At 40.9% G+C, this 27,656-nt stretch overlaps 6 protein-coding genes across 8 annotated transcripts; all 6 read left to right on the top strand.

The window, feature by feature from the left end:
* The first annotated feature begins 255 nt into the window (after positions 1-255).
* On the top strand, positions 256-11,443 carry LOC105387356 (neurofilament heavy polypeptide). 2 transcript variants are annotated; one of them, XM_048630206.1, is made up of 6 exons: positions 256-274; positions 7,539-7,665; positions 8,055-8,243; positions 8,397-8,724; positions 9,007-9,268; positions 9,428-11,443. In XM_048630206.1, exons 2-6 carry the CDS (start codon positions 7,549-7,551, stop codon positions 11,226-11,228), a joined length of 2,697 nt encoding a protein of 898 aa, XP_048486163.1. In that variant the 5' UTR covers positions 256-274; positions 7,539-7,548; the 3' UTR covers positions 11,229-11,443. The 2 variants fall into 2 exon arrangements, with proteins under 2 accessions (XP_048486163.1, XP_011556370.3); XM_011558068.3 differs by lacking the exon at positions 256-274 and adding an exon at positions 7,201-7,330.
* On the top strand, positions 1,511-4,555 carry LOC119690459. The gene has a single exon (XM_038105537.2). The coding sequence runs from the start codon at positions 1,511-1,513 to the stop codon at positions 4,553-4,555; it is 3,045 nt and encodes a 1,014-aa protein (XP_037961465.2).
* LOC125490598 lies at positions 5,366-6,247 on the top strand. The gene has a single exon (XM_048630377.1). The coding sequence runs from the start codon at positions 5,366-5,368 to the stop codon at positions 6,245-6,247; it is 882 nt and encodes a 293-aa protein (XP_048486334.1).
* Positions 11,444-12,786: 1,343 nt separating the features above from the next.
* On the top strand, positions 12,787-15,195 carry LOC105387355 (probable ATP-dependent RNA helicase DHX35). Its single transcript, XM_038107703.2, has one exon. It carries the CDS (start codon positions 12,928-12,930, stop codon positions 15,106-15,108), a length of 2,181 nt encoding a protein of 726 aa, XP_037963631.2. The 5' UTR covers positions 12,787-12,927; the 3' UTR covers positions 15,109-15,195.
* Positions 15,196-15,550: 355 nt separating this feature from the next.
* LOC105395523 (RNA-binding protein 4.1) lies at positions 15,551-19,322 on the top strand. Of its 2 annotated transcripts, none has more exons than XM_038107705.2 (4): positions 15,551-15,707; positions 15,788-16,590; positions 16,708-16,773; positions 19,179-19,322. In XM_038107705.2, the coding sequence occupies exons 1-4, from the start codon at positions 15,699-15,701 to the stop codon at positions 19,195-19,197; spliced, it is 897 nt and encodes a 298-aa protein (XP_037963633.1). In that variant the 5' UTR covers positions 15,551-15,698; the 3' UTR covers positions 19,198-19,322. The 2 variants fall into 2 exon arrangements, with proteins under 2 accessions (XP_037963633.1, XP_037963632.1); XM_038107704.2 differs by lacking the exon at positions 19,179-19,322 and adding an exon at positions 17,760-18,251.
* A 5,000-nt stretch (positions 19,323-24,322) lies between these two features.
* Positions 24,323-26,932, top strand: LOC125490548 (general transcription factor II-I repeat domain-containing protein 2A-like). Its single transcript, XM_048630065.1, has one exon. The coding sequence runs from the start codon at positions 25,430-25,432 to the stop codon at positions 26,315-26,317; it is 888 nt and encodes a 295-aa protein (XP_048486022.1). The 5' UTR covers positions 24,323-25,429; the 3' UTR covers positions 26,318-26,932.
* Positions 26,933-27,656: the final 724 nt, after the last annotated feature.

Raw genomic sequence — 27,656 nt, 5'->3', positions numbered from 1 at the left:
GAAAAGTGGGTGCAGCAATGCACCTCTGCCTACCCCGCAAGGGAGTACATTAGTACAAGGCGTGAGTGCGTGTTTAGATGTAACTAAGATTAGATAACTATTTAAGTACCTACTTACCTAATTAATAAATGAATGTGAATAATTATGATTCAATAGTTTTATTCCCATCCTGCAAGTCCTGCAACTAAGAACAACATCGGATGGTGTAGCTAGAAATTTCAGGTACCTACTTACCTACCTAAAATCATGAATCATCTGCTTACTTCTCCACAAGGTAGGTGTCGAACACCTTTTTAACTGTACCAAGTAATAAGCAAATTCAGTAGCAAATAAAGAGTGACACCTATAAGACGTATTTCTATTTCATCAATCCTCGTTAAACAAAACTGAACCTTACGTGCCTAAACATATGGCCTACATCGAACCGGATTAATATTTTGTTTACGACGAATTGAATAGACGGCCGGCGAGCGAGAACAAAAGGACCGCATTCCAATGCGATAAGAGACATTGCAAGTGAATAAAACTGTGCTATTTTAATCAAAACAATTTACATTACGTGTTTATAACGTGTTGAATATTATTCTAAAAGTGTTGTGTTTGCATTAAATAAGTAAAAATGCCTCCAACTCCGGAACAAGCGAGTTATTTAACTACATTGGAGGATGTTGCGGCTATGATAACTAAAACTCAGACTAACCTTAAGAAATGTCCTAAGGCGAGACTTACTCAGGGATACATTAAGGCGCGTTTACAATGTATTGAAGATTATTAGAAGACATTCAATGAGACTAATCAAAGTCTAACGAAGATCACACCACGGGAACAACGCGGCATATTACCGTACTTCCTTAATGAAGAATATTTCACATATGAAGATCTTTACCTGTGCATCAAGGCGGACCTGTTAGACTTGTTGAAGAGACAACCTGAGCAGCCCTCCATGGACGCCTCGGACTTAGCATTATCCTGTGTGAAGTTACCTAGAATACAAATACCGTGTTTCTCGGGCAAATATGATGAATTTCCGACTTTTGAAGATTTGTTTACATCTCTCGTACACAACAGCACTTCTTTATCTAACGTACAGAAGTTGCATTATTTGAAGACTAGTGTATCGGGGGAAGCGGAAGCATTATTACGTCACATCAACATAACCGAGAGTAACTATCAACAAGCGTGGGATATGCTGAAGGATCGTTACGGAAACAAAAGATTAGTAACAACATCACTTCTTAAACGATTATTTAATCAAAAGAAGATCGTTAATCAGTCTGCGCCCCATATCAAATCACTGATGGATACGACCACTGAGTGTTTAAATAGCCTTGAGAACCTTAGTGTAAAAACAGACTCCTGGGACCCGATGATAGTATTTCTAGTGGTTCAGAAGTTAGACATGCAAACACACAAAGAGTGGGAGGAGCATGCTTATAACGAAAACACTGATGAGCTCCCCAAATGGAATCAATTACAAAAGTTTCTTCAATCAAAATTCCGAACATTAGAAATGATTGCTCCTACGTCACAAACAACAACAAAAGATAGAGTGACCCCACACAAATCATTCCACGTTATGACAAATCACAAAGAAGAGAGTAACGCTCGCTGCGACAATATAAAACCAAACACGCAAGTTTCATGTACCTTCTGCAACGGAACCCACTACCTGTACAATTGTAAAGAGTTCTCTAAACTGACAGTTGAAGATAGACATCAATTCGTACAGAAAAGTAACTTGTGCTTCAACTGCCTCATTCCAAACCACACTGTGTTCCGGTGCAAACAAAGAACGTCTTGTAGAATTTGTAGAAGAAAACATCACTCACTGCTACATAAAGAAAATAAAACAAATATAGAAAACAACAACACACCAAGTAGAACAGAGACAACTGAAAGTCAAGAAGATACAGATAACAACATTACGTCACACTACTCAAGAGAAGAAACAACTAACAGAACAGTTTTGTTAGCTACAGCACTGATAGACGTGGTATCAAGTTCTGGAGAGTCACACGTCTTCCGTGCGCTCATCGATCAAGGTTCAGAGGCTTCCTTTGTGACAGCACGAGCCTCAGAGTTGTTGGGACTTAAGAAAACAAAAATCAATGGCACAGTATCTGGTGTGGGAGAAAGAAAACATGAACTCAAGCACAAAGTTAGTCTGTCAGTGTTATCTGAATCCAAAATGCCCATTCCTGTCGATGCCTACGTTCTGAAAACTATATCATCTACGCTCCCAGCAAAGAAAGTTGACATAAACTGGCCTGAACTGAAATCACTGAAGTTGGCTGATCCTACATGCCACGTACCGGGTAAAATTGACATACTACTCGGTGCTGACATATTTTCAAGCATCATAGAAGAAGGATTAGTCAGATTACAAGATGGACTTATAGCACAAAAGACGTGTCTTGGGTGGATATTGTCAGGAAGAACAAACAATACACAAGAAACGCAACCCAAAATAACAAGTTTATTAGTAAGAGAAAACAATGATTTATTGAGACAGTTTTGGGAAATAGAAACAGACTTATACAACAAAAAGAAGATCCTGACAAAAGAAGAAGAAGAGTGTGAAACAATATACAAAAATACAACAAAGAGAGATGAAGATGGTAGATACATTGTGCACCTACCATTAAAACAAACAATAGAAGAAACGATACAAACGGTAGGAGACACAAAACAACAAGCAATCAAAAGATTTATACAATTAGAAAGAAAACTTGAGAGAAACAAGAACCTGAAAGAACAATACAACAAAGTGATAGATGAGTATATTGACATGAATCATATGAAAAAGATTGAAAATGAAGAAGACAACAAACTAATATACTTACCACACCACGCAGTAATCAGAGATGATAAAGATACAACCAAGGTCCGAGTGGTATTTGATGCCTCGGCTAAGGGATCCAATGGACGATCGTTGAATGAAACCATGATGGTTGGACCAGTATTACAACCTGACCTGCGCAGCCTCATTATAAGTTGGAGAAAACACAAGGTTTGCGTAGTGGGTGATATAGTGAAAATGTACAGAATGGTGAAGACTGCAGATGATTTCACAAATTTACAATGCATTGTGTGGAGAGACAACCCTGATGAAGATATAGAAAGCTTCAAACTCACGAGAGTCACATTTGGTACGGCTGCAGCCCCATACCTTGCAGTACGTACATTGAACCAACTAGCTGATGATGAAGGTCATGAACATCCAGAATACACAGCTGCGACGAATGCTATAAAGAATTGCTTCTACATGGATGATCTAATGACAGGACATGATGATGTCGAAGAAGCAAAACAGTTGTGCCAAAATATAAAAGAGATATTGACCAAGGGAGGATTTATAATGCAGAAGTGGTCAAGTAATGAAGAAGAATTACTCAAATTTCTAAAAGAAGGAGATGATACGAAAGATACCATAGAAATAAAGCTTGACAAGGTTATAAGAATTCTTGGCCTGACATGGGATAGAAAGAATGACAACTTCAATGTCACAGTCAACTTACCTGATGCACCCCATCCAATAACGAAGAGATCCATCCTCTCAGATGTTGCTCGTCTATTTGATCCATTCGGTTGGGTTTCACCAGTCGTCATCACAGCCAAGATAATGATACAAAGATTGTGGCTTAGCAATCTCAGTTGGGATGATGAACTGTCCGTTGACTTGTGTGAAGAATGGCTAAAATATAGAGAAGATCTTACTGACCTGCGAATGATCGAAATCCCACGTTGGCTGCAAACAACTCCTCGCTGTAAAGAAGTCCAGATCCACGGGTTCGCTGATGCATCCAGCTCAGCATATGCTGCAGTAACTTACCTCAGAGTGGTTGATGAACATGACGTCGTACATGTCACGATGATAGCATCCCGAACGAAGGTGGCTCCTATAAAACAACTGTCAATTCCAAGATTGGAACTATGTGCTGCTGTGATGTTGTCTGAACAGATAGCTGATGTGTCACAATTATTAGAAGTGTCACATGGCAACATATTTGCATACACCGATTCCATGGTTGTACTAGCATGGCTCCAAGCTCATCCGAATCGCTGGAAAACATTTGTCGCGAATAGAGTCGCAGAGATTCTAAGAATTATAGACAATGAAAGATGGAGACATATTACAACAAATGAAAATCCAGCAGACATCGCTAGTCGTGGTATCAGAGCAGCTGACTTACCTGATTACAAAATTTGGTGGAACGGGCCTGAATGGCTAAAGTCAAACGACATAGAATATGTTACAAATACAGTACCTGCTACAGATTTAGAAGAAAAGAGTTCATTTTATACAAGACAAGACAAGACACACGAAGAAGAAAGTCCAATTTGGGAAAGATTTTCCAATATAACTAGAATGAAGAGAGTGCTCGCTTTATGTAAGAGATTTGCGAAGCCAAAGGGAAAGGAAAACAAAGATGTAAACATAACAGCAGATGAAATGGAAGATATATTGCAAGCATGTATAAGATATTATCAGAATGAAGTATATGGAAAAGACCTAAAGAAGATGGGAAAGGTTAGAATTACAAGAGCTCGTTGATCACACTTTCACCGTTCTTAGATAAGAATGGCATAATGAAAGTTGGAGGACGTTTACAAAACGCTGAGATAGCAGTAACGGCTAAACACCCAATAATCATCCCCAAAGGTGTACACATTACAAATCTGATAATGAGAGAATCACACATTAAGCGTCAATTCACACGTACCACAACCACACCACGTCGCAGCGACAAAATGTGGTCAAGCTGTGGTTACGTGTGAATTGTGTGACAGCGGCTTTTTGCAGTTGCGTTGTGGCAGCGACAAAATGTCGATGTGGTTGCGTTGTCGCTGTCATTGCGATGTGGTAACCACGTCGTCGTGTGCATTTAATAGGGAGAGGAGGTGGCCGCGGTGCCGCCGCCGCGTGGCGGCGTTGCCGTTGCGATGTGGTTGCGTTGTGGTTGCGATGTGGTTGCGATGTGGTCGTATTACACAGGTGGTCGATAACAACGACAAAATGTGGCACGTGTGAATTGGATTATTCATTGTCAATACAAAATATACGCCCGACCACACCGCGTGGTTGTGGTGTGGTTGTGGTTGTCGTGTGGTTGTGGTACGTCTGAATTGACCCAAGACACTCCATGGTGGCAACCTATTGATGATGACATACATCCGCAGTAGATACTGGATTATTGGCTTGAAAGCAGCAGTGAGAAACCACGTACGTAGCTGCAAAACCTGCATAATTGACAAGGCTAAAGTAAGAAAACAGCTTATGGGACAGCTGCCTGCAGTAAGAGTACGCCCCCACAGAGCATTTTTGAACAGTGGCGTAGATTATGCTGGTCCGGTACATATAAGAATGTCAAAGGGTCGTGGTCAGAAAACCATGAAGGCATACATATGCTTGTTTGTATGCATGGCAACACGAGCCATACATCTAGAAGCTGTTACGGACTTAACAGCCCAAGGATTCATGAATGCATACCGTCGTTTCGTGGCGAGGCGAGGACATTGCGCTCATCTATGGAGCGACAACGGGACCAATTTTGTCGGCAGTGCTAAAGAGTTGAAGGTGCTGTTCGAAGAGGGCAAGGCTAACATGAGTACGCAAGTCGCTGAACTACTGGCTAATGATGGCACAACTTGGCATTTCATACCACCGAGAATGCCAAACTACGGAGGACTCTGGGAGGCCGGAGTCCAGTCAGCGAAAAGACATCTTACCAGAGTGAATGGTGATACAAAGTTGACCTACGAAGAGATGGCAACTTTACTGGCACAGATAGAGGCATGTCTGAATTCGCGTCCTCTGTGTCAGCTGGACAATACACTAGATACCCTGACACCCCTCACACCTGGACATTTTCTTATTGGAGAGCCCCTGATGATCACTGTCCCAGATATGAACTATGAAGACAAGAATGTCAACCTATTGACCAGATGGCAATTAATTCAAAGAATGACTCAAGATTTCTGGCGTCGATGGCAAAATGAATATTTAAACACATTGCAGCAAAGATACAAATGGCAAGAGAGAGTACCGGCGCCTAGAATCGGAGATATTGTGGTTATAAAACAAGATGATTTACCACCTACAAAATGGCTTCTAGGATTCATAAAAAATGTCCACCCCGGAGCAGACAATCTAGTTCGAGTTGTAACTGTACAATGCAAGGGACAAACAGAAGTGAAGAGGCCCTTATCTAAATTAATATTGTTACCTAATTCAGAAAACTGTTAGATCATGGTGGGCGGTGGACTATGTAGTTTTTCAATGCTTTCTAATGTAAAGTATTTTTTGTAATTTGCATGTATTTAATTTGGTTTAGTTGAGAGTGATTAAGTATGTTAGATTCAAATAATGTTACAGTCCATTAATATCGTAGGAATTTTGTTGAAAACATTTCGTTTTGGTGGGCGGAATGTCGAACACCTTTTTAACTGTACCAAGTAATAAGCAAATTCAGTAGCAAATAAAGAGTGACACCTATAAGACGTATTTCTATTTCATCAATCCTCGTTAAACAAAACTGAACCTTACGTGCCTAAACAGTAGGTTCTTACTTCTCCGAGAGATCTGGGTTCGATTGCCGGCTAAAGGCAACACCGCACAAGGCTACACCCAACGGCATTGGTGCGACACGCTGTTTCACATAAACATCGAGATAGTTACCTAAATGAAAAAAATAGGTCATTTACCGTTTTGATAGCACTTTTGTAGGCGCGGCGGTTTTTATTTTGAAAGTTTAGTTTAGTATTATTTCCGGCAAGTACTTATGACTTCCGCATCCTATGGCACACAGATTATGAAATAAAAAAAAAATGTTTAAAATTATCTTCAAGGCGCCGACACATTAGCGGCTGTAGCTGCCTTAGTATGCACGGTCTTTTTGGGTCAGTTCGTGCCAGATCACTTTCGGACGTCTGAAAGCTGAAGGTCAGTCCAAGGTTACGTCCGCGACTTACGTCCGAGAGCGATCTGGCACCAACTGACCCAAAAGACCGTGCACACTATCAGTCGAGGCTGACAGCCGCGTCCGCTAATGTGTCGGCGCCTTGAAACATGCTTGTGCTGAGTTGTGCTGTGCTTGGCTTGTGCTGAGGCTTGTGCAAACAAAACAAACGTCAAAATTTCACAGAGTAAAAATTGCAACAAAACAAAAATTTACAAATTTTTAGGTTATTTCCAACCATTTTCCAACGTTTCTCATGCCTTCAGTTTCTATTTATATTAATAAGCAGACTTATTTACTGTTAAAGTACATTAAGATATATTTCAGTCGATATTCTAGATATTGTACAATATTACACTGGATTAAAACAGGCAAGTACCAAGTAGCATTAAATAATACTTTTATCTGTAAAATAAACATAATTTGCCTATCAGTAAAACAAAAATAAATTCATATTGTGGTAATAATCCCCTCGTATCAGTTTCTATTCTCAGAAGGTCGTGCATCCCTGAGTGGGACTAACATTACTTGAATGAATCCTTGGGTAAGCTACAATATTCTTTAAATAATTTTTTACAGCTAAACCAAAATGAACAAGGATTTGGAGGAGTTGATAGAAGAAGCGGACGAGAGTGACCCGGACAGTCTGCTGCTGATCAAGTCCTCCATGGAGAGGGAACAAGAGGACAACAAGGATTTCATTGAGGTGCATGTTTCATCATTTAGTCAGAAATATTATGTGTGTTTGTAGTTCTGCGGACATCAGCCATGATAGATTTATGTATAAATGGTGTAGTCTATGAAAGGCTTAAAAGGTCAGTAAATATGGAAAAGTACTGGGATGGGAGTCTTTATAGATAAAAAACATTTTAACCTTTAATAGGGCAAGGGAAAAATAGTTCCTGCCTTATTTGAAACTCTAGTAACTTTGGTTTGATTTAAGGGTGAAAACCAATGTGTTTTTTATTGTCATGCCTTATTAAGGCTTAAGCAAAGCAAACACAAGTAACAGTAAAAGTATTGAAGTGTATCGGTTGAAATTGGTGAAGTTTGTTAAATTGAATAAAAAAAAAAACATTATATTACATTTTTCAGATACTAATTAGCAAATTGGACTACATGACAATAACATGGGAACGGCCATGGTACCAGAAGACTGGCAGTGTCACGCGCTTGCCGAAGGCCGACCCGGATGAAGAGGGCAGTCCAGAACCGTTCCGGAAGGGCATCATCAGCACCGCTGAGGGTGAGGCTATTGACAACAATTGGAAGAAGTTTGTTGAGGTAATTCACATAAAATCAACATCTAGGTTTTATTTTTATTATTCAAGAAATTGGAGCATTTCTACACACCTATTTTGCCAAAATTATAGTAAGCTGTCTTTTACGCTTGTATAAATTTTTTCACTTACACAAATATGTAATATCTTTTTTCAGATGTATGATGTGCCAGACCAACCTAAATCCTTTGCCAAATGGAGAAATTCAAGAGGTTCTAGCAAAAGTCCCAATTCACCTCATGAGAAAGTCCGTCATTTTGTAACCGCCTTCCTTGCACAAAACCTGCAGCGATGTTTGCTTCAAGTCTTCAAGTATTTCATTGTAACACACGCATATTCATCAAAAGGCCCGTACACAAAGCTTGAAGAGAAAGTGGTAATGATCTGTTACAATTTTGAGCCAAGAACAGCGGCAGTTACTGCATCCTATGTACTGAACCGGGACCCCAGGACTGTTTACCTTAAAATAGAACAGTTCAGTAAAGGTGAGTGGTTCCTTTCTTCTGGTCCTGCCTGATGAATGACCCTGAAAAATATATGGAAAACAACGCAACGCGCCGACGCACCGCTGCAATGGGGCCTCGCTCTTATGTGCATATCTGACTATAGGATATAGTATATAATCCTGTGTGTAATAGCCAGTTAATCTATAAAAAACCTGAGTAACAAGTAATAGGAATAGAAATAGGTATGGATACCAACATAAACATCCCATAAGCTATGGCAAAAAAATAAAGTATCTAAATAAAGTATCTATATAATTTCAGGTAAAAAGGAGCCGAGGAAACCACAAAAATGGACACGAGAAAGGGCCACAATGTTAGTCAATAAACTCATTCAATACTCTGGTCTTAGTCTCAAACAATTGCGAGACAAGACCATAGACCACCAAGTATGGGCTAAGATCGACGAAGAAATGAATCAGGGCATTTCCAATTTAAAAGTATTTTGGCATGGAAAACTCCATGTCCAATTATTTGTAGACCACAGTTTAAGACTAAGTCAGATAAGAGAGGATTTGTTGTACAAGTAAGTAGTGATTTCAATCATTATATAGATTATAGTATAAGGCAAACATCACGGCCACTGCTTGCAATATTATTTCGCGAATATTGAACCTATTATTATTGATAACATCCTTCAGAAATTTTTAAGTGCAAAAAACTCACCATAAAAATCCTTTGGCAGGTTGGAGCAGAAACAAGATGAGTACAAAACATGGAGAGACATCCGGTGGAAGGAGCTGGTGAAAGAGTTCCCCCGGGGCTGCACCGCTGAGTTCCTGTACCGGATAGCGGAGAGGACCTTCCGCAAGCATAAGCTGCACAAGCTGCATCTCCACCGAGCGCTGGTGGCGAAGCTCACAGACCCTACACACACAAGAGACCAAAGGTTGAGGAGACTCACGCTGAACGAGAAGAATGAGCTAGTGAAGTGGGACAAGGAGGAGGATAATGAGGTCTCTGACACTGATGATGATGAGGAAGGAAAAGAAAATGAGGAAAATGGAAACGCTGGGGATAACAATGATGGTAATTCACTTAAATCTGAACCTATTTCTGATTCGCCGAAAAAGATGAAGCGTCGGTCTGTGTGTGAGAATGGGTCTACCGAACTCAGCCCGAGAAAAAAAGATAAGAAAGAACGCGGGTCTGACACAGATAGACCACGACAAAATAGTGTAGAACAGAATTCTGATTATAATGAAGAATCAGCCGTAAACAGTCCTAGAAAGAAACATAAAAATCATGTTGAGCCAGCTTCTGATTGTGAAAGTAGAACGTCTGTTAGCAGCCCAAGGAAAAATTATAAAGAAATAAAGATAAGACGGAGCTCTGAGGAAGAAAGGTTCAAAATGTTCTTGGCTTCAACTGATGAGGAATCATCTGCAAGCAGCCCACCGAAACGTGATACGGAGCGACATAATGACGATGAGTCAGCAGTAACTAGGAGCCCAACGAAAAAGGAATTGAAAAGGCGTTCCGACACCGAAATTGACTCAACAGCACGTAGCCCAGGAAAAAATAAATTAAAACCACCACCAAACCGTGAGCATGAACCAACCATCAACAACACCTCAAGGGAAAAACAAGTAAATGAAATAGAAAGTACTTCTGCTCGTGATTATGAGACAACGTGGATGGTCAGACTTGACACACCAACGATAGAAAACTTAAAGTCTGAAGAAGAATCAGTCACCAGCAGCCAGAAGAAGTCTGAAGAAGAATCAGTTGCCAGCAGCCAGAAGAAAAAGAAATCAAAAAGACGTCATGAATCCGAAAACGAACCTACTACAACCGCAAATACTCCTGCAAAAGTAAATAATCACATGGAAGACTATTCTGACTCCAAGGATAAGTCGCTCACACATAGTTCTAGTAAAAAGAAGTCGAAGCAACGCGTTGACTCTGAAAATGAATCGGGTGCAACTGTTGTTAGAAAAAAAGAAAACCATAAGAGGCTTTTGGAGTTTGAGTTCGACTCGTGCATCCCGGAAACCATAACACAAAAAGATAAAGAAGGACAATCCGAGCGCGAAAATGAAGTAGTCACAAAAAGGAAGAAACTAAAAAGACGCCATGATTCTGAAAATGACTCAGCCGCACACACCCCAAGGAAAATGGAACGAAGTAAGATAGATAGGCTTTTAGGCTATGAAAACGAATCCCACCCAGAACTGATGTCGCAAAATGAGATAGAACCACAGTCGGGGTGTGAGAATGGGTCACCCGAAAGAAACCCGCGGAAAAAAGGGAAGAAAAAGAAAAAACATCATGACTCTGAAAATGACTCAGCCGCACATACCCCAAGTGAAAAGGAACTAAATAAGATAAATAGGCTTTTAGGCTATGAAAACGAATCAGGAACAATGTCGCAAAATGAGATAGAACCACAGTCAGAGCGTGAAAATGGGTCATCCGAAAGAAGCCCGCGAAAAAAAGGGAAGAAAAAGAAAAAACGACGTTCTGTGTGTGAGGATCAGGAATAATGTGGACATTGGTATTATTTGTATATTATAGTGGTGTACATGCTCTGGTAGTCAGGTAAAGAAACCGCTACTTATAGCATTGTCACTTTGAGTTGAGAGGGTCAGGTTTTCTTTGCCCCAATCCACAAATCCTTTTCCACGAATCCTTGTCATTGTTATTTTGTTGTACTTTAAGTCTTTGTACCACTTTTAATAATTAAATATGTTATTTAATGTTTACGTGTTATCTTTTTTCGTTAGAGAAGTACTACCAACCAAGCGGGTGGTGCGCCGTCTGGACAGGATGTTGATGTTGGTTAATTTATGGACCTACCCACCATCAAGTTTGCAGGATAGTGATCTATATAAGATTTATCTGGTTTTGGTTCTGGAAGGATGGCAATGGGCTAGCCTAGCCCTAAAATATGATATTTTGATTTTCGTTTGAAGCAAGGCATTTAGGCGAATTTTTTCCTCCAGAATAAGGCTTTTAAAAATTCACATACCCCATTTACACTCTCGCCTCGGCCCTCGCCTCCTCGCTCGCCTCGTCACTCGTGCGGAGGCGCGAATGTAAACACCCACTCGCGTGTGACGCGAGTGGGTGTTTACACTCTCGTGCAGAGTTCAGTTGTCTTTGAGCTAGCAACGATGGAGGACGTCGAAGTTTTAGCCGCAACAATAAAGAATTTATGTATGATCACCGATTACTTCGCCGTTTATGGACCGATTTTGAAAATTCTTTTTTTTTTGTATTGGGTTGAGATCCCATTTTTTTCAAATTTTGATTCCACCTCCAAGGGTGGGTAAAGGGTTAAAAACAGGCTATGAATTTCCATTTTGGGTACCTATTAACCGATTGTAGTTAATGAAATTTAGAAAGTACATAGGTACTTACCTATATTTTTAACATTAAAAAAAATATGATGGTGACCTTGAGCTGATCTGATGATGGAAACGGAAGGTAGTCAAGGGAACTCCTCAACGGTAGGTATATAGCAACTACTTCGTGTTTACTACTGACTAGTAGGACTTATAGGTATCATTTGCTTCTTAATTTTGATTGTCAATTATTGCAAATAAACTAAGTATAAATAAGTAATAAAATAAAATAATGATAAAAAAACGACTTCAAAAAACCACTAAAACGTAAGAAATAATTTAAGGTTTAGACCTATTCTATGTGACAGTACTAATATATCTAAGTAGGTAAGTACTGCTTTTATTTCTTACGTTTTAGTGTTTTTTTTTTATTATTATTTTATTGAAATATTTACTTATAAATATGAAATTAAATGTTTCGTCTTATAATTATACGACGACGAACACAACCTGCGCGGCACGATGTAGAAGCCAGAATGAAGCGGACGCGAGAGTGTAAACACCCGCTCGCGTGCGACGCGAGCTCCTTTGACTCGTGCCCCAAAAACCGCTCCGGACGCGAGCGCCGCGAGTGGCGAGGCGAGCGAGGAGGCGAGCCACGAGCGTCTGTTCACACTCGCGCCTCGCCCCTCGCCTTGTCGCTCGCCTCGCCGCTCGTGCGAGAGTGTAAATGGGGTAACAGAGTATGTTGCGTCTGACGGACGCCATAAAAGCTGTTTGTCACTGAGTGACTTCAAAATCATAAGTCATAACATAACCTCAAATTCTTAATATCAAATAAATAAATAAAACGTTTGTTATTTTTAATTTTACAGTCTGTAGACTATTTATTCAAACCATGTTTGGAGGGGAGCGGCCAAAGTTTGTGAAACCCGGAGAAGACTCCCTGTACCCCGCCAGGAACCGGGAGGGCGCTGTGGAGACGCTCGTGAACCCCAACGCCGACACCGCTTTGAGCGGCGACTCCGACGCCAAGACAAGCTTCGTGTACAACCGCTACCACCACCTCCCCCTCGACGCCCAGCGACAGCGGCTGCCCGTGTTCCAGCACAGGAACCACATCTTGTACCTGCTGGAGAGATACCAGACGCTGGTGCTGGTCGGGGAGACGGGGTGCGGCAAGTCCACGCAGGTGCCGCAGTACGCGTGCGAGGTGGGGCACGCCGTGTGCGTGACGCAGCCGCGCGCCGCCGCCGCGCTGGCGCTGGGCTCGCGCGTGGCGCAGGAGCGCGGGACGCCGCTCGGCGCGCAGGTCGGCTGCTGCGCCGCCATGCACGCGCTGCGCTCCCCCGACACACGCATCGTCTTCATGACGGAAGGAGTCCTGCTGCGGGAGATGTTCGCCAACCCGCTCCTCATGCAGTACTCCTGCATCATCCTCGATGAAGTGCATGAGAGGTCTCAAATGACAGATGTTCTTATGGGACTACTTAAGAAAATTGCTAAAAAGAGAAAGAAGTTAAAGATTATCATCTCCTCTGCAACCATGGATGCTGAGTTCTTGAAAGACTTCTTTGACTTGAAAGACAAGAGCAGAAAAGATGGAGCGAGCACCTCAGTTATTATGTCAATGCAAGGACGAACACATCCAATTGAAGTGTTTTATTCTGAGGAGCCTGTGCCTGATTATGTGAAGGCCACAGTTGACACAGTTATAAAGATACATGAAAATGAACCATTTGGAGATATTCTTGCTTTTCTGACATCACAGGAAGAAATTCTGACAGCTTTAGAAATATTGGAAACTTATGCTGAAGATAATAAGGAAAAGAATAAATACCGCAACACCTATGCAAGCGGAATCAAGGCTGCTGAAATGTCTGTTTTACCCATGTACGGCAGTTTACCCTTGTACAGACAGATAAAAGTTTTTCAAATGGCAGAAAAGAATGTAAGAAAAGTTATTTTAGCTACAAACATAGCAGAAACAAGTGTGACTATATCTGGAATTAATTATGTTATTGATTGTGGCTTCCACAAGTTGCCATATTATGATCCAGCCATTGGAGTGGAATGTTTGACTGTTTGTCCTGTGTCAAAGAACAATGCTATCCAGAGAGCTGGCCGTGCAGGCCGGAACAACAAGGGCAGTTGCTACCGGCTGTACACTGAAGAGGAGTTTGACCGGTTGCCACCATGTGTTCCTCCAGAAGTTGCCAGAAGTGATCTTTCAGCAGTTCTTCTACAATTGAAGGCATTAGGAATAAACAATTTACTCAGATTCACATTCCCCACTGCACCTCCAGCCAAGACCTTGCTGGCCGGGTTAGAAACCTTGATTGCTCTAAATGCTATAGACAAAGATGGCAGTCTGACTGAAGAGCTTGGCGTGCACATGGCGGAGCTGCCCATGAGGCCCATGCTGGCCAAGATCCTGTGCAGCAGCGGGGAGTATGGCTGCATAGATGAAGCACTCACCATAATATCCATGCTACAAGTTGACAATGTATTTGTTAAAGGTCACAATGGCAAAATGAATATGGCAGCAAAAGTGTGCAGAAGAAATAACTTTGAAGTGGCTGAAGGTGACATACTGATGTATTTAAACATCTTTGATTCCTATCTGAGGCTCAAATCCTCGATAAAAGATGAGAAAAGAAGTAGAAAAGCCTGCAAAGACTGGTGCAGCAAGATGTTCCTCAACCATAGAGTGCTGGAAAAGGCTTCCGAAATAAGAAGCAGTTTAGAAAAGTTGATCAAAAATAAGTTTTTAATTGAAAATAAGCATTTTGAGGGCCCTGATTTGGGGACAGCTAAGTGTGAGAGGATAATGAAGTGTGTGCTGTCGGGGTTGTTTCCTCAAGCGGCGTATCTGTCCATCGACGGCAGCTACCGGTCCATGCGCGGCGCGGCGCTGCACATCAGTACTGACAGCTGTCTGTACACTCTACAGCAACCCAAATGGGTGGTCTTTGCAAGTGTGCAGACCACTGGTGATAAGACTTGCATGAGAGATCTAATGGTTATTAAAAAAAATTGGCTATTAGAGGTTGCACCTCATTATTATAGGGAAACTTAGAGTAGGTACCAAAGAGTCCTAATTTAAACTATAATTTTATACCTATTTATGTTATAATATATTGGAATAAATATTATATAAGTACCTACTTTTTTTGTTTTCCTTTAATATTTATTCTCTACCAGATAATGAAGCGGTCATTACATCTCTGTAATCTGGGTTCAAATCAAGAACCTTACGAATTGTACCTGCGGTCAGCTTAATTTTTAGCTTTCATAAGTTGTAGCTATACTTTTGTACCTTGTAAAAGTATAATAAAATCCAGCTAACTGAAGAAGAAAAAATAAGTAACAGTAAACATTCAAGATCAAGACCAACTGGTTGGCCACCCCTGTGGCTGTTATGTAGGTTTATCACAAGCAAGACATAAATCTCAGAATAATAAATAATGCTACGGCTTAAAATAATATTTCTATATGGCAGCACAAACTTCCGGTAAAACATTTTTTTTTAGTCTGTGGAATTTTTTGACATTTGTTTATTGCGCAGCCGCGCCGCGCCGCCGGCCATTTTGAAGGAAAAGTTTAGCGTCTTTCGCGTTGAGTCAGGTTGTGTGGTAATAAAGTGTAATAATTGGATAGAACCTCAAAATGATTCCGGTAAGTTGCGCTTTCTTATTTATTTAACTTAATATGCGTAAATAATGTGCAAAAATTTTACGATATCCGTTATTTTTCAGCAAACAAAAGTGTTCATCGGCAGCCTGCCGCAAGGCTCGAAGCCGGAGGAGCTCCGCAAACTGTTCGAGCGGTACGGAGCCGTCACCGAGTGCGACATCATGAACAGATGCGGCTTCGTGCACATGCAGACCGAGGATCAGGCGGCGGCGGCCATCCGCGCTCTGCACAACACCACGTTCAACGGCGGCGTCATCACGGTGGAGCGCGGCCGCATCAAGGAGCGCGGGGGCCGCGGCGGCGGCGGCGGGCGCGGCGGCATGCGCGGGGGCATGCGCAACGGCGGCGAGCGGCGCGGGCCCGGGCCCATGCGCGGCGGCCCGCCCGGCGCGCGCGAGGCGCCCTACATGCGGGACTCGCGCCCCATGGGGCAGATGCGGGACATGCGCGGCCCGCCCATGGGCGGCGGCATGGGGATGCGCAACGGCATGGGCGGCGGGGCGCCCTACGACCGCGGCATGGACCGGCAGATGGGCGGCTACGCCGACGAGCGCTACGGCGGCTACGGAGGCGAGGACCGGCGCGGCTTCGCGCTGATGGAGCGCGGCGGGCGCGCGGACCCGTACGGCGCGCCGGCGCCCATGTACGCGGACGAGCGACGCGGCTACGCGGCGGCGCCGCTGGACGACCTGCCGCCGATGTACGACGACCGCCGCGCCGCGCCGCTGTACCCCGACGAGCGCGACCTCATGGAGCGCCGCGCGCCGCTGCGCCCCGCGCCCATGCCCATGTCCTCCGGCTACGACCGCGCGCCCCGCGCCGCGCCCATGGGCAACGGAGACATGTTCAGCCGGAGATCACCCATGTAAGTTCACTACTACATCTTTTCATCATCATTTGGATCCTCATAAGAACCTCATTTCCAAAAGTCCAGCCAGTATCACAATATACAAATAGCTCAAAACTGATTGTAAACTTGCAGGCGAGGAGCAGCAGCAGGCGGCTATGATCGCGACCCCTACGCCCAGCAGTACCCGCCCATGCCTCGGTGAGTGTCCATAGTATGCACCACAGCAACTGGCAATCTGTGTATTGGATTCATATTTATCAATAGTTCTCATAATGATTGCCAGTTGTTGCTTGTGTTCAATACATTTAATCATGGGTTTAGTTAGATTGTTACATAAGTGCACTGATGTCACTTTCTTGTAAGGATTGAATGTGATTATTATCCATTATCCATTGTCAGTCTTTGAATGGAAAAATACATTAATTCATATGACAAACATACATGATATTCATACATGGTTATGTATGAATATCATTTCTATTTAAGACAATCTCTTCCCACAATGTAAAGCATTTCTACTGTAAGTACTAATAAAATATTTCATTAGACTATAATATCTAAAATCATCTACATATATTGTTGATAAATTAAATCATTCAATCTGTACAAAAACGTGAGGTCAATGTACCAAGATAATGATCTGTAATAATGACTCATATAACTTTTCTGCACCTATCAATGACTAATAAGAGGCAGTTTGCTGCAAGTTTTCCATTACGTAAGAGTAACATTCACAGTATACGTTTTATTCACACAATAGTTCCTAAACAATGCCTTGTGTGGGATTAACTTGCTTGTTAGAAAGCAAAATACAATAAATACTGAAATTCACTTGATATCACTCAATTATATCTTCTGTGCCTTTTTACTGTGTATATTATCAGCCCACCTTCAGCATAGAACATTCGAAGTGCCCCCCTGAGGCGGTGAACTAGCGTCGACACGGCATCAGGCTCGCATTGATCGGATGTAAATTTGCAAGTGTGCGTTGCGGTTGATCTGAAATTGTGCACGTTTGTTGTGAGGCTCACAGGGGAGGGGCGGGGGGCACTCGGTGCGGGGTTGTACATTCGTCACAGAGTTAATTGGTCACGATGCAAGGTTGTGTATAAAGATGTGACGAGTGTAGACCCCGGTGCGCTATGCTGCGGTGGGCGGTGGGTGAGAGTGCGTTTGTCCGGCAGCGGGGCGGGCGGCGCGGCGCGCGGGGGGCGGGACATGGGCCCTCGCCGCTACTAGCGACTCCTCGGCGGCTCCTAGCGTTAACGTAGTTGTAACATGACATGAACAAAACAGAACTCAGATAGTCTTCCGGACGGCGACACGGCCCGCCACACACGGCGACACGGCTCGACACACGTTGCGTTCGCCAGAGCGGAGGCTCTCTCTGTAGGGCTCTAAGCGTAAACAATAAACACGACCTGATGATTGTAGATCATGTAAGTCCGTGCGAGTGAATATTAGTTTGTAAATCACATGATAATTTTAATTAAATGAGAATTATTTCTATTACTTTGAAATTTCTTTTCATCCACATTCAACTTTTGGACTGTTTTAAAAGATTATAATTTAAATGCAAATTGTGATATCCCTTCCTTAAGGATAATGTTAAGGTACAAAATATCATGAGTAAGCTGTATTTATTTTAATTCTTTTGAATTAAATTCCTTTCCATACATTTTAGTTTTTCTTCCCTCTGCTATCCTTTATCTTGCATGTTTAATTTATGTTCTGACTTGCTTTCACGAGCCGCAGCCGGCGCCGGCGGGCGCTGCCCCGTCTCAGATCATTACTATCAGCCAATTCAGATTATTAATACAACGTGGATTACAGAGCACGCGGTGTTTAACAAGTGGACGAGTGCTAGGTTCCATGCGACATGCGTACGAGCTGCGGTCAAGAACGCTTGCGACTGGAATCTCAGACATCAAACATATTCGTATCGGATTGCAAACTTCGAAGTGCAAAAGTACAGAGACGGTTACTGCGAAAGCGGACGATTATTACACAAGACTGCGGCTACGGACGAAGCGTGAGGTAGACACCTCCAGTAGGCGTCCCGATGTCCACCGCTCAGCTCGTACGCACTCACTCACGTCTCTACGGCGCTCTCGGCTCTGTAATCTGTGCTCCCTGTGATAACATATCTAACGTGCGTCAACTTTCATGCGAAAGTGCCGCCTCCGTTGCGTGTAGTCCTTTCAGATCAGTAGGTCGCGGCTAGCGGCGGCGCGTCGCTAGAGCGGTCTCAGTTAGGCGCCAGCATGAAGACGGCAGCAGCAAGCGTAAGTACGGCCACCTCGGCACACGTTCGTCACTGAACGCGCTCGGTAGCGCACTCGATATGCTTCTCAATCGTTCAATGGACGGAAATTATTGGAGCCATATAAAAAAACGCTTTTACATCAAATTCAATCTATTGCGAAACGGCACTCATTGACTTGGCATTCGTTGTAACAGTTTGCGTCATCATAACATAAAAGTTAATGTTGCAAGGAATCGTTTGCGCCAAAAATTAATTCGCCATCACTAAAACAACCTTTTGATCGTGAGCTCCATGTCGTGCTCTGTGCCATGTTTACTAACGTGTGTTTGTTCTGCAGGGACTGGCTGCCTGGATGAAGAGAGAAGGAACCTCATGGAAGACTTAACGTGAATGTGTCTATTTTTCTAGATACTTACCGCCCTGTCGGCTTTGTAATATGTTACACGATGAAGAAGAATAAATACACTGATGTTTGATATTATCTTGTGGTTTCCCTTTGACAAACTGTAGATTTTAAATTTATAATTTATTGGAATAGTAATACCCAGGTTTGCATAAATGCAAGAAGAAATAAGAAAGCCAATTTCAGCATAAGTATTGAAAATAGTTTATTTCACATTTTAAGACAAGTCTAGCTGCAATGGATTCACGAATATTTATAAAATTATACACTTTGTACTCAAGCAAAGCATTTTACAACCATTTTTTATTAAGTATTAAAAATAAATTATTTCACAATGATAACTTATTCATTTATAGTAATCAATCAATTAATTGCTTTCACAAGGTGGCAGTTAGGAGTAACTTTAGACTATAGATCACTTCAACAATCGTAAAAATAAAAGTAACAAAAATATTGAACTAAGCTTAGTTAATTACCAATGGGAGACCAGGTAAGGTCTGCGACTCGTTTGTGCTAAATAGATAGGCATATAATATAATTGGCTATGAAGGCCTGCAGGTCTGCGACTGAGTCACTATAGGATATCTAGGTAATTCAGTAATCAAACTAAGTTAATCGCATGAAAGTAATAAGTACTTTTGTACGTAAGTATGTACTTATTACTTCCATGGGTAATCGTCATATTCAAGACAGCGCCTGACCTGAAAGTGGAGAGATCTTACGTAAGTACATAAAACTTCGACAAGGTGAGTGTCGATATAATTATTGTCATTGCTAAAGTTACTATGAAAAATATTTCTTGAATATCAGATCCTACGCTACGTTGCCTTTGACATAATCCTAAAATAAGAATACTTTTGCGGCCCATTTAAAAAGCTAAATTCATATAATAAACAAGGAACAAGAAATTTAAGTAGGTACAATTCATTTGTTACACTGGCAATGGACGGTAGTCGTAAAATTAAAAATACTGGTGCATTTAAGTACCAGGCCATCGGCCATAATACTGTACTGTAATAAGTTAAAATCGTTGTACCCAGATATATATGACGTTGTACCTAATTTGTTTTATTGCATGTAGCTAGCTAGGAAGTACACAGATACATACTTACTTCAGCGCTAGCTTTTATCGATATGGTCATAGAAAAAGACATTTGCTTCATTAAATTAAGGCTGCATTAACATTCACCCATTCTTAAAATATATTACTTATGTGTATTATTAAAAAAACATGTTAAATAAATAGAATTTCTGATAAAATATTCACCATTCGCTTTCGGGTTCTACCCTGCAGACTAGCATGCTTGCATCACCTTAATTTATTATTACCTACTATAATATATTATAATTTAACTACCGCATTAAGCTAATTTAAGTACATTTCACATAAGATGGCGCAAATGTGCGGCTTTTAATTTTTCTTGTTTATCAAATTCATGAAAATTTATTGAATTTCGCATCTACCTATCTTACTGTCAATTCAAGACACCACGTTAGGACCGATCGCGTATATTGCCTAAATACCTAATAAGCGTTTTATTGAAGATATGATTTTTTAAATAAGAAAGATATAGGTAAGTTATTGGTAACCTTGTAATAAGGCAGTTTTTAGACCTTGGGGGATCTCGGGGGCGTCAATAAGTCCCTCAGGTCGATCCTACGCGTTTTCTGGCCGAAGACAATACGTAACGAAGATCTATGGAAGCTGTGCCGACAATCTCCCATCGGCAAGGAAATTGCGAAACGAAAGTGGAGATGGATTGGGCACACTTTACGAAGAGGAGCTACGAATGCCGCAACTATAGCTTTTGACTGGAGGCCACCAAATGGCAAGCGCTCCCGTCGACGCCCTGTCCAAACATGGCGCCGAAGCGTCGAAAACGAGCTGCGAGCCGCCGGACTAAGCTGGAGCGAGGCCAAAAGTACAGCCGAAGATAGGCGGAAGTGGCGGATGTTAGTGGAGACCCTCTGCACCTCTGGGGTGCCATAGGACTGCAACAGATGAGGGATAGTCACAAATGTTCCATTCGACAGCGCCTTCCCCTTTCCCCCCTCTGAGAATAGACTGCTTTAATCAGGGGCTTCCATAGTGAGAAAATTAATAAAGGCATAATGGTGTCTCACTGCCGGATTTAAACTCTAAACTGGAATATCTGCCTGGCTCGTCCTGTATCAAACTTATAATTATAAATTACGGAACCTTTCGTCTAGAGTTTGGTTCAGGCTTATTTCATTAAATCTCAAAGATAATCACATCTTTGGCATAGGTTTAAGTGTATTACTTTATAGGTTATTAAAACTTCAGAGATGTATCTCTTTGACTAGGTCATCAATCTACCCTACGGTTATTACTTTATGACCTATGATATAATGATCATATGACTGCTTTCAAAAGAAATTGGTCGCCGTGGTCAAATTCGACTAGGAGGACATTATCAAATTCATGAAAATGTATGACCTTAGATATAATAATCATAGATTTAAAATATATCCGCATACTATGGAGATAATTATAGACCCTTTTTATAAACCGTTATTGCTTTGAATTAATTATTGAGTAGAAAAATACACATAAATTTCGAATTATTTAAAATATAGCTTGATATCTGTTACAGATGGGTCAAAATACATTAAAATGTGTTAAACAACTGTTGCACTTCATGTGTCTCAGATCAAGCTATTGGGATATTGCAATATCTACTATTAACTCTAATTATAGCACCCCTTAGCATACAGGTACTGATTATACTAATAGATAAAAAACGTAACGTGTAGTCTAAGTACTAGCCAATTTAAAATACCTAGGTCTTTTGTGTATTATTTGGATACAAATCCATACTTCCGTTACGTCTATGTGTTCAGCCGGACAAAGCCATACACCTATCTATACTTATTTAAAGGCAGTCAATGCCATGAGGTAAATAGGACATAAAACGTCTTTGGATTAAAATTTAAGCAGTTTGTCTATAAAGAATGTAAGAAAGTATTGCTATTAAAGGCAATACGAAAACATTGCAAAGCTATAATAATAACTATAATTTAAGATAAGGCTTCATCTTTGGCGATCATTAGCTAACGCGACCGTCGATCAATCAGCACGCAGTCTCGCCGTCTTTCTGCAACAACAATACATTTTATAAGTTATTTTTATATTTTATTGCGAATAAGTAGTCGATTCTGGAGAAACGAAGTTAGATCTTAATATAAAATTGACATGTTTAGAAATTTGTGAGTTATGTCACATCATCATCATTCATCAAATATTTCCAATCAGTGTTTGTACCTGATCCCATAGTTAACCATACATTCAGATCCCCACCTATTTCTTCACCCCTGAATCTAAGTACTATTACTCTTAGTCATCATAAAGTTTTTAATTACCTAAAGAGCATAAACATATGGTCCGGACGGTATTCATCCGGTGTTCATCAGGAAGTGTTCCAAGACACTTGTGATTCCTTTATGTTTAATATTTAATTTATCCTTAAAAATGGGCATTTTTCCTCACTCATGGAAGAAGTGCCTGGTCGTTCCTATCTTTAAATCTGGGGACAGACATAATCATCACGACCCATTACGTCCCCACTGCTGGGGCACGGGTCTCCTTCCAATGAAGGAAGGGTTTAGGCCTAGTCCACCACGCTGGCCAAGTGCGGGTTGGTGGACCCCAACACAAGCAAGCTTGTGCTGAGAGAGTTGTCGGGTAAGTGGGCAACCCGACTGTCAGATGTTTTTAAGCCGCCCGAAGGCCTCTGACTAGGCTTAACGACTGCTACCGAAGCAGCAACCGGGACCCACGGCTTAACGTGCCGTCCGAAGCACGGAAGCGTCCAGAAAAGCACCACTTGAAATTGGTCACCCATCCAATGGCTGACCGTGTCAGTTGTTGCTTAACCTCAGCGATCAGTTACGATCACTGAGGCCCGCTCGACTACGGACGCTTCGGGGACAGACATAATATTAAAGATTACCGACCTATACCAAAATTATCTGTGTTAGGCAAGTTGTTTGAAAAAATTGTTTTTGATGAAATTTTCCCACATATCCGTCCATACATTATACCAGAACAGCACGGTTTTATGCCAAAAAAATCCACAGAAAGCAATTTGAACGAATTTCTTGATATTGTGATCAATGCTCTTGACTCTGGCCACCAGGTGGACGCCGTGTACACTGATTACTCCAAGGCGTTTGATCGAGTATCACATAATTTACTTGTTCAGAAGCTGCTGGAGTTCGGAGTGCACGGCGACCTCTTGCGTTGGCTTGACTCATATCTTAGAAATCGATCACAAGCAGTCACCGTAAAAGGTTTCACATCATCCTTTGTTCCAGTGTTTTCCGGCGTCCCTCAGGGATCTCATTTGGGACCTTTATTGTTCATAGCTTTTATAAATGACATATCATGCGTTTTCTTAAATAGCTCTTTTTTACTTTACGCTGATGATAATAAAATATTTAAAATAGTAAAGACTGTAGATGATTGTATATCGCTACAAGAAGACCTAAACCGTCTTTGTACCTACTGCACAGATAATAAGCTAGGGTTAAACGCGCAGAAGTGTGCCATAATATCTTTCACAAGAAAGAAGACTCATATAAATTACAATTATAAACTTAATAATGAGGTCCTTCTTAGAGTCTATGAAGTAAAAGATTTAGGTGTTCTCCTTGATAGCAAACTAAGATTTGATTCACATATAGCTTATATTACTAACAAAGCATTCCGAATGCTTGGATTTATATTAAGAACTGGTAAGGAATTCGAAAAAGCGGATACCATGCTGCTTCTTTACAATAGTCTTGTTCGTCTTCTCCTTGAATATGCGTCGACTATTTGGAACCCGCAGTACGCTGTATATGTGGGAAAACTAGAAAAAATACAAGAAACTTTTCTTAAACACCTATTTTATAGAATAAATACTAACAAACACAAATCCGATAACTCCATTTCACTTGTATCACTTAAAAATAGGCGCAATTATCTTGATCAAATGTTTATGAACAAATTACTTAATAATAAAATTGACTCCCCAAACTTGCTTTCTAAAGTACCTATCTATTTTATGCCCTAGGGCAGGGGTCGGCAACCGGCGGCCCGCGGGCCGCATGCGGCCCGTGGACTAACTCAGTGCGGCCCGCAAGCCTGAGGTCCGTAAGAAAAAATTCCAAAGCAAAAGGCCATATTATACTAAGCCATATAGTTAAGATTCTTGAAAGCTCGCTCCCACCTGGGGGTAATAAAAATATAAAAATGTACCTAACTACTTATTTCATATATTTGCTGTACTTATTCAATTCTTGGAAAATTATTTTGCGTTTATCCGCCGCACGTGGCCGTCGGTGGCAGGCAGGCGGCTTCTTTGAGACAATAGGCGGCGGCAGTCTTTGATTAGACGCAGGTGTGCGGCGGCGAAAAATTCAAAGCGACCGGCTTTAGTTGAAATAATAGCCGCGCGTGCAGCTCTCGCCTCATTCGGTTGTGGAAATTCTCCGGAAACTCACGTCTCATCTGGTTGCTAGCTTCTCGTTTCACCATTCTTCAGCATCTCACGCACGACGTATGAGGTAAGTACTTTATAATATGCACTCGCGAATTTGTTTTATTTTATTTACTGCTTCTGTAATCTGTAATTGTTCGGTTAACATGACATGAGGTTAGTTACGAGTATGTCATGTTTTATTAGTTATGAATATGGAGTTGAATTTGCAGGTGCTAACTAAGTATAACATATAATTTTACAACGAATTTTATTTTGTTCATTATTGTTACAGGATAATTATATAAACATGGCTTCAAGGAAAAGGAAGATAGAAGAAGAAAAAAGAGTTTTTAACGAATTATGGACAGAATTATACTTTTTTATCGAGTTTAAAGGAAAACCGTTATGCCTGATTTGTCAAAAGAGTATTTCTGCAGTAAAGGAATATAACCTGAAACGACATTACGACACTGAGCACAAAGCTAAATTTGACTGTCTTGAAGGAGAAATACGAAAAAGAAAAATTTCCACTTTGAAATCGTCATTACAAAGTCAACAAAACATATTTAAAGTTGTGGCAGACAACAGCGAATCGAATGTTCGTGCCAGTTACAGGGTAGCAGAGATTCTAGCAAAAAGTGGACGTCCGTTTACCGATAGTGAATTAGTAAAAGAGTGTGCCTTAGCTATCGCAGAAGAAATATGCCCAGAGCAAAAAAAATATTTGAAAATCTTTGTTTCTCTGCGAGAACTTGCACCCGACGTACTGAAGACTTGGGTGCTAATTTGTGTGAACAACTCAGGGACAAGGCGCAGTCTTTTGACTGCTTCTCTTTAGCGATGGATGAAAGTACGGACGTGTCGGATACAGCACAGCTACTCATATTTGTACGCGGCATTGACGAAAACTTTACTGTTTACGAAGAGCTTGTGAAAATGTGCAGTTTAAAAGGTACGACTACACGAGAAGATTTATTTCACCATGTGGAAAAAGCTCTGAACTCATTGCAATTAAGCTGGGAAAAGTTAACAAGTGTCACTACCGATGGAGGCAAGAACATGAGCGGTCAAAACAAAGGTGTTGTTGGGAGAATCATCAGCAAAGTGAAAGATTCTGGATCTACTGTGCCATTGATTTTCCACTGTATTGTCCATCAAGAGGCATTGTGCTCCAAAGTTATATCCTGGAAGGAAAAAATGGATACTGTAACATCCACTGTTAATTATATAAGAAGAAATGGACTCACTCACCGTCAGTTCCAAAAGTTTTTGGAAGATCTGGAGGCTGATTATGGTGACGTGGTTTACTACTGTGAAGTGAGGTGGCTGAGTCGGGGTGCCGTTTTAGAACGGTTTTTTGATTTGAGAAAAGAAATTGGAAACTTCATGGAGATGAAAGGAAAGCCAGTGGAAGAGCTTACTAACAAACAGTGGATTATCGATCTTGGTTTTTTAACTGATTTGACTAAGGAACTGAACCAGCTCAACAAACGTTTGCAGGGAAAAAATAAATTGATTTGCGACATGTATTCAGATGTCAAGTCATTTGAGATGAAACTGAAACTGTTTATCAAGCATATTGATGAATAAAGCTTGACCATTTTCCCAATTGCAAGAAAGCCGTGGAAGAAGCTGGAAATAACTTTGTGTGGGAAAATATCACAATGAGAAACGTGTTAGCACAACTACAAACTGAGTTTGTAAATCGATTCACCGACTTTAAAAAGAGCTCCCTTAACATGGAAATATTCCAAAACCCTTTTGGAATTGATGTTAGTGAGGTACCAAGCTACTTGCAAATGAATATTGTAGATTTGCAAAGTAATAGCCAACTTAAAACTGCATTTAAAGAAAGCACAGACTTGATACAATTCTATGGAGGTTTGAGCTCTGAAAACTTCAAAGAAATGAAAAAGTTTGCTCAGCAGATAATAACTATGTTTGGTAGTACATATTTGTGTGAGCAGACTTTTTCAGTACTCAACTACCGCAAAAATAAGAATTGTTCGCGGTTAACGGATGAACATTTAGAAGCGATACTGCGCGTTTCTACTACTAAAATGAAAGCAGATGTTAAAAAACTTGCAAGTCAAATGCAGCAGCAAAAATCGCACTAGTTGTTATTTTTATGTTTAATTTATGATTATTTGTTAGTTTTAGTTATTATCTGTATAGTAATTTAATATAGACATGACTGTATGAAGATATATGCGTTTTATTTGAAATACATGCCCGAACCTATAGATATAAAAATAAGTGCGGCCCGCACTGAAACTCTGGCAACTTAAGTGGCCCTGCTACAGCAAAAGGTTGCCGACCCCTGCCCTAGGGTAACTTGTCGAAAACCTAAGTTATTCCATGTACCTTCAACTCGAACCAAGTATGCTGATAATGTATAATTTATATCACGTGCATGTACGTCTTTTAATAAAAACTTCTGCAAACTTGATCCATTCCATACTAAAATGTGTATATTTAAAAAATACCTAATGAATACCTTTTGTGAATAGGTTTATAAGGATTATTATATTGAGCCCTGTAGTATCTTCAATTTTGCATAGTCTCTGTGACCTTTGTAATTTTTCTGTTAATTTTGTAGTATAATTGCTGTGTGTAACCATGTTTTTGTGTGTGTTAAGTTTTTAGTGTGTATTGTGGATTTTTAAAACCAAAATGTCTTTAAATATTAATGGAAACTTTATTGGAAAAAGTACTACTTATGTATTTAACTTTAATGCATCCATCTGCTCTGTATGTTTCCTTAATAATAATAAAATAAAAATAAAATAAAAATCATTCATGTTTAGAGTTTTGGTTATAACTCTGTCTCATGTTCATTTTAAACTTTTTATCTTGCATAATACACAGACGACTCCACGTTTAAAATGGGTTTCTTCTTCATCGCCCCCAAAGCCCTCAATGAACAAAT

Source organism: Plutella xylostella, chromosome 25 (assembly GCF_932276165.1).
Source record: "Plutella xylostella chromosome 25, ilPluXylo3.1, whole genome shotgun sequence".
Classification (NCBI taxonomy): Eukaryota; Metazoa; Arthropoda; class Insecta; order Lepidoptera; family Plutellidae; genus Plutella; species Plutella xylostella.
This window is presented reverse-complemented; position numbering and strand designations above follow the sequence as displayed.

Excerpts from the sequence above, each read along its gene's own strand:
- LOC119690459 (XM_038105537.2), top strand. The coding sequence starts at position 1,511 with ATGATTGCTCCTACGTCACAAACAACAACAAAAGATAGAGTGACCCCA.
- LOC125490598 (XM_048630377.1), top strand. The coding sequence starts at position 5,366 with ATGTCAAAGGGTCGTGGTCAGAAAACCATGAAGGCATACATATGCTTG.
- LOC105387356 (XM_048630206.1), top strand. The coding sequence starts at position 7,549 with ATGAACAAGGATTTGGAGGAGTTGATAGAAGAAGCGGACGAGAGTGAC. Across the intron at positions 8,244-8,396 it reads ATTGGAAGAAGTTTGTTGAG|ATGTATGATGTGCCAGACCA; the intron begins GTAATTCACATA and ends ATCTTTTTTCAG. Across the intron at positions 9,269-9,427 it reads AGAGAGGATTTGTTGTACAA|GTTGGAGCAGAAACAAGATG; the intron begins GTAAGTAGTGAT and ends ATCCTTTGGCAG.
- LOC105387355 (XM_038107703.2), top strand. The coding sequence starts at position 12,928 with ATGTTTGGAGGGGAGCGGCCAAAGTTTGTGAAACCCGGAGAAGACTCC.
- LOC105395523 (XM_038107704.2), top strand. Across the intron at positions 16,591-16,707 it reads TTCAGCCGGAGATCACCCAT|GCGAGGAGCAGCAGCAGGCG; the intron begins GTAAGTTCACTA and ends GTAAACTTGCAG. Across the intron at positions 16,774-17,759 it reads CAGTACCCGCCCATGCCTCG|CGGGGCGGGCGGCGCGGCGC; the intron begins GTGAGTGTCCAT and ends TTTGTCCGGCAG.
- LOC125490548 (XM_048630065.1), top strand. The coding sequence starts at position 25,430 with ATGCCCAGAGCAAAAAAAATATTTGAAAATCTTTGTTTCTCTGCGAGA.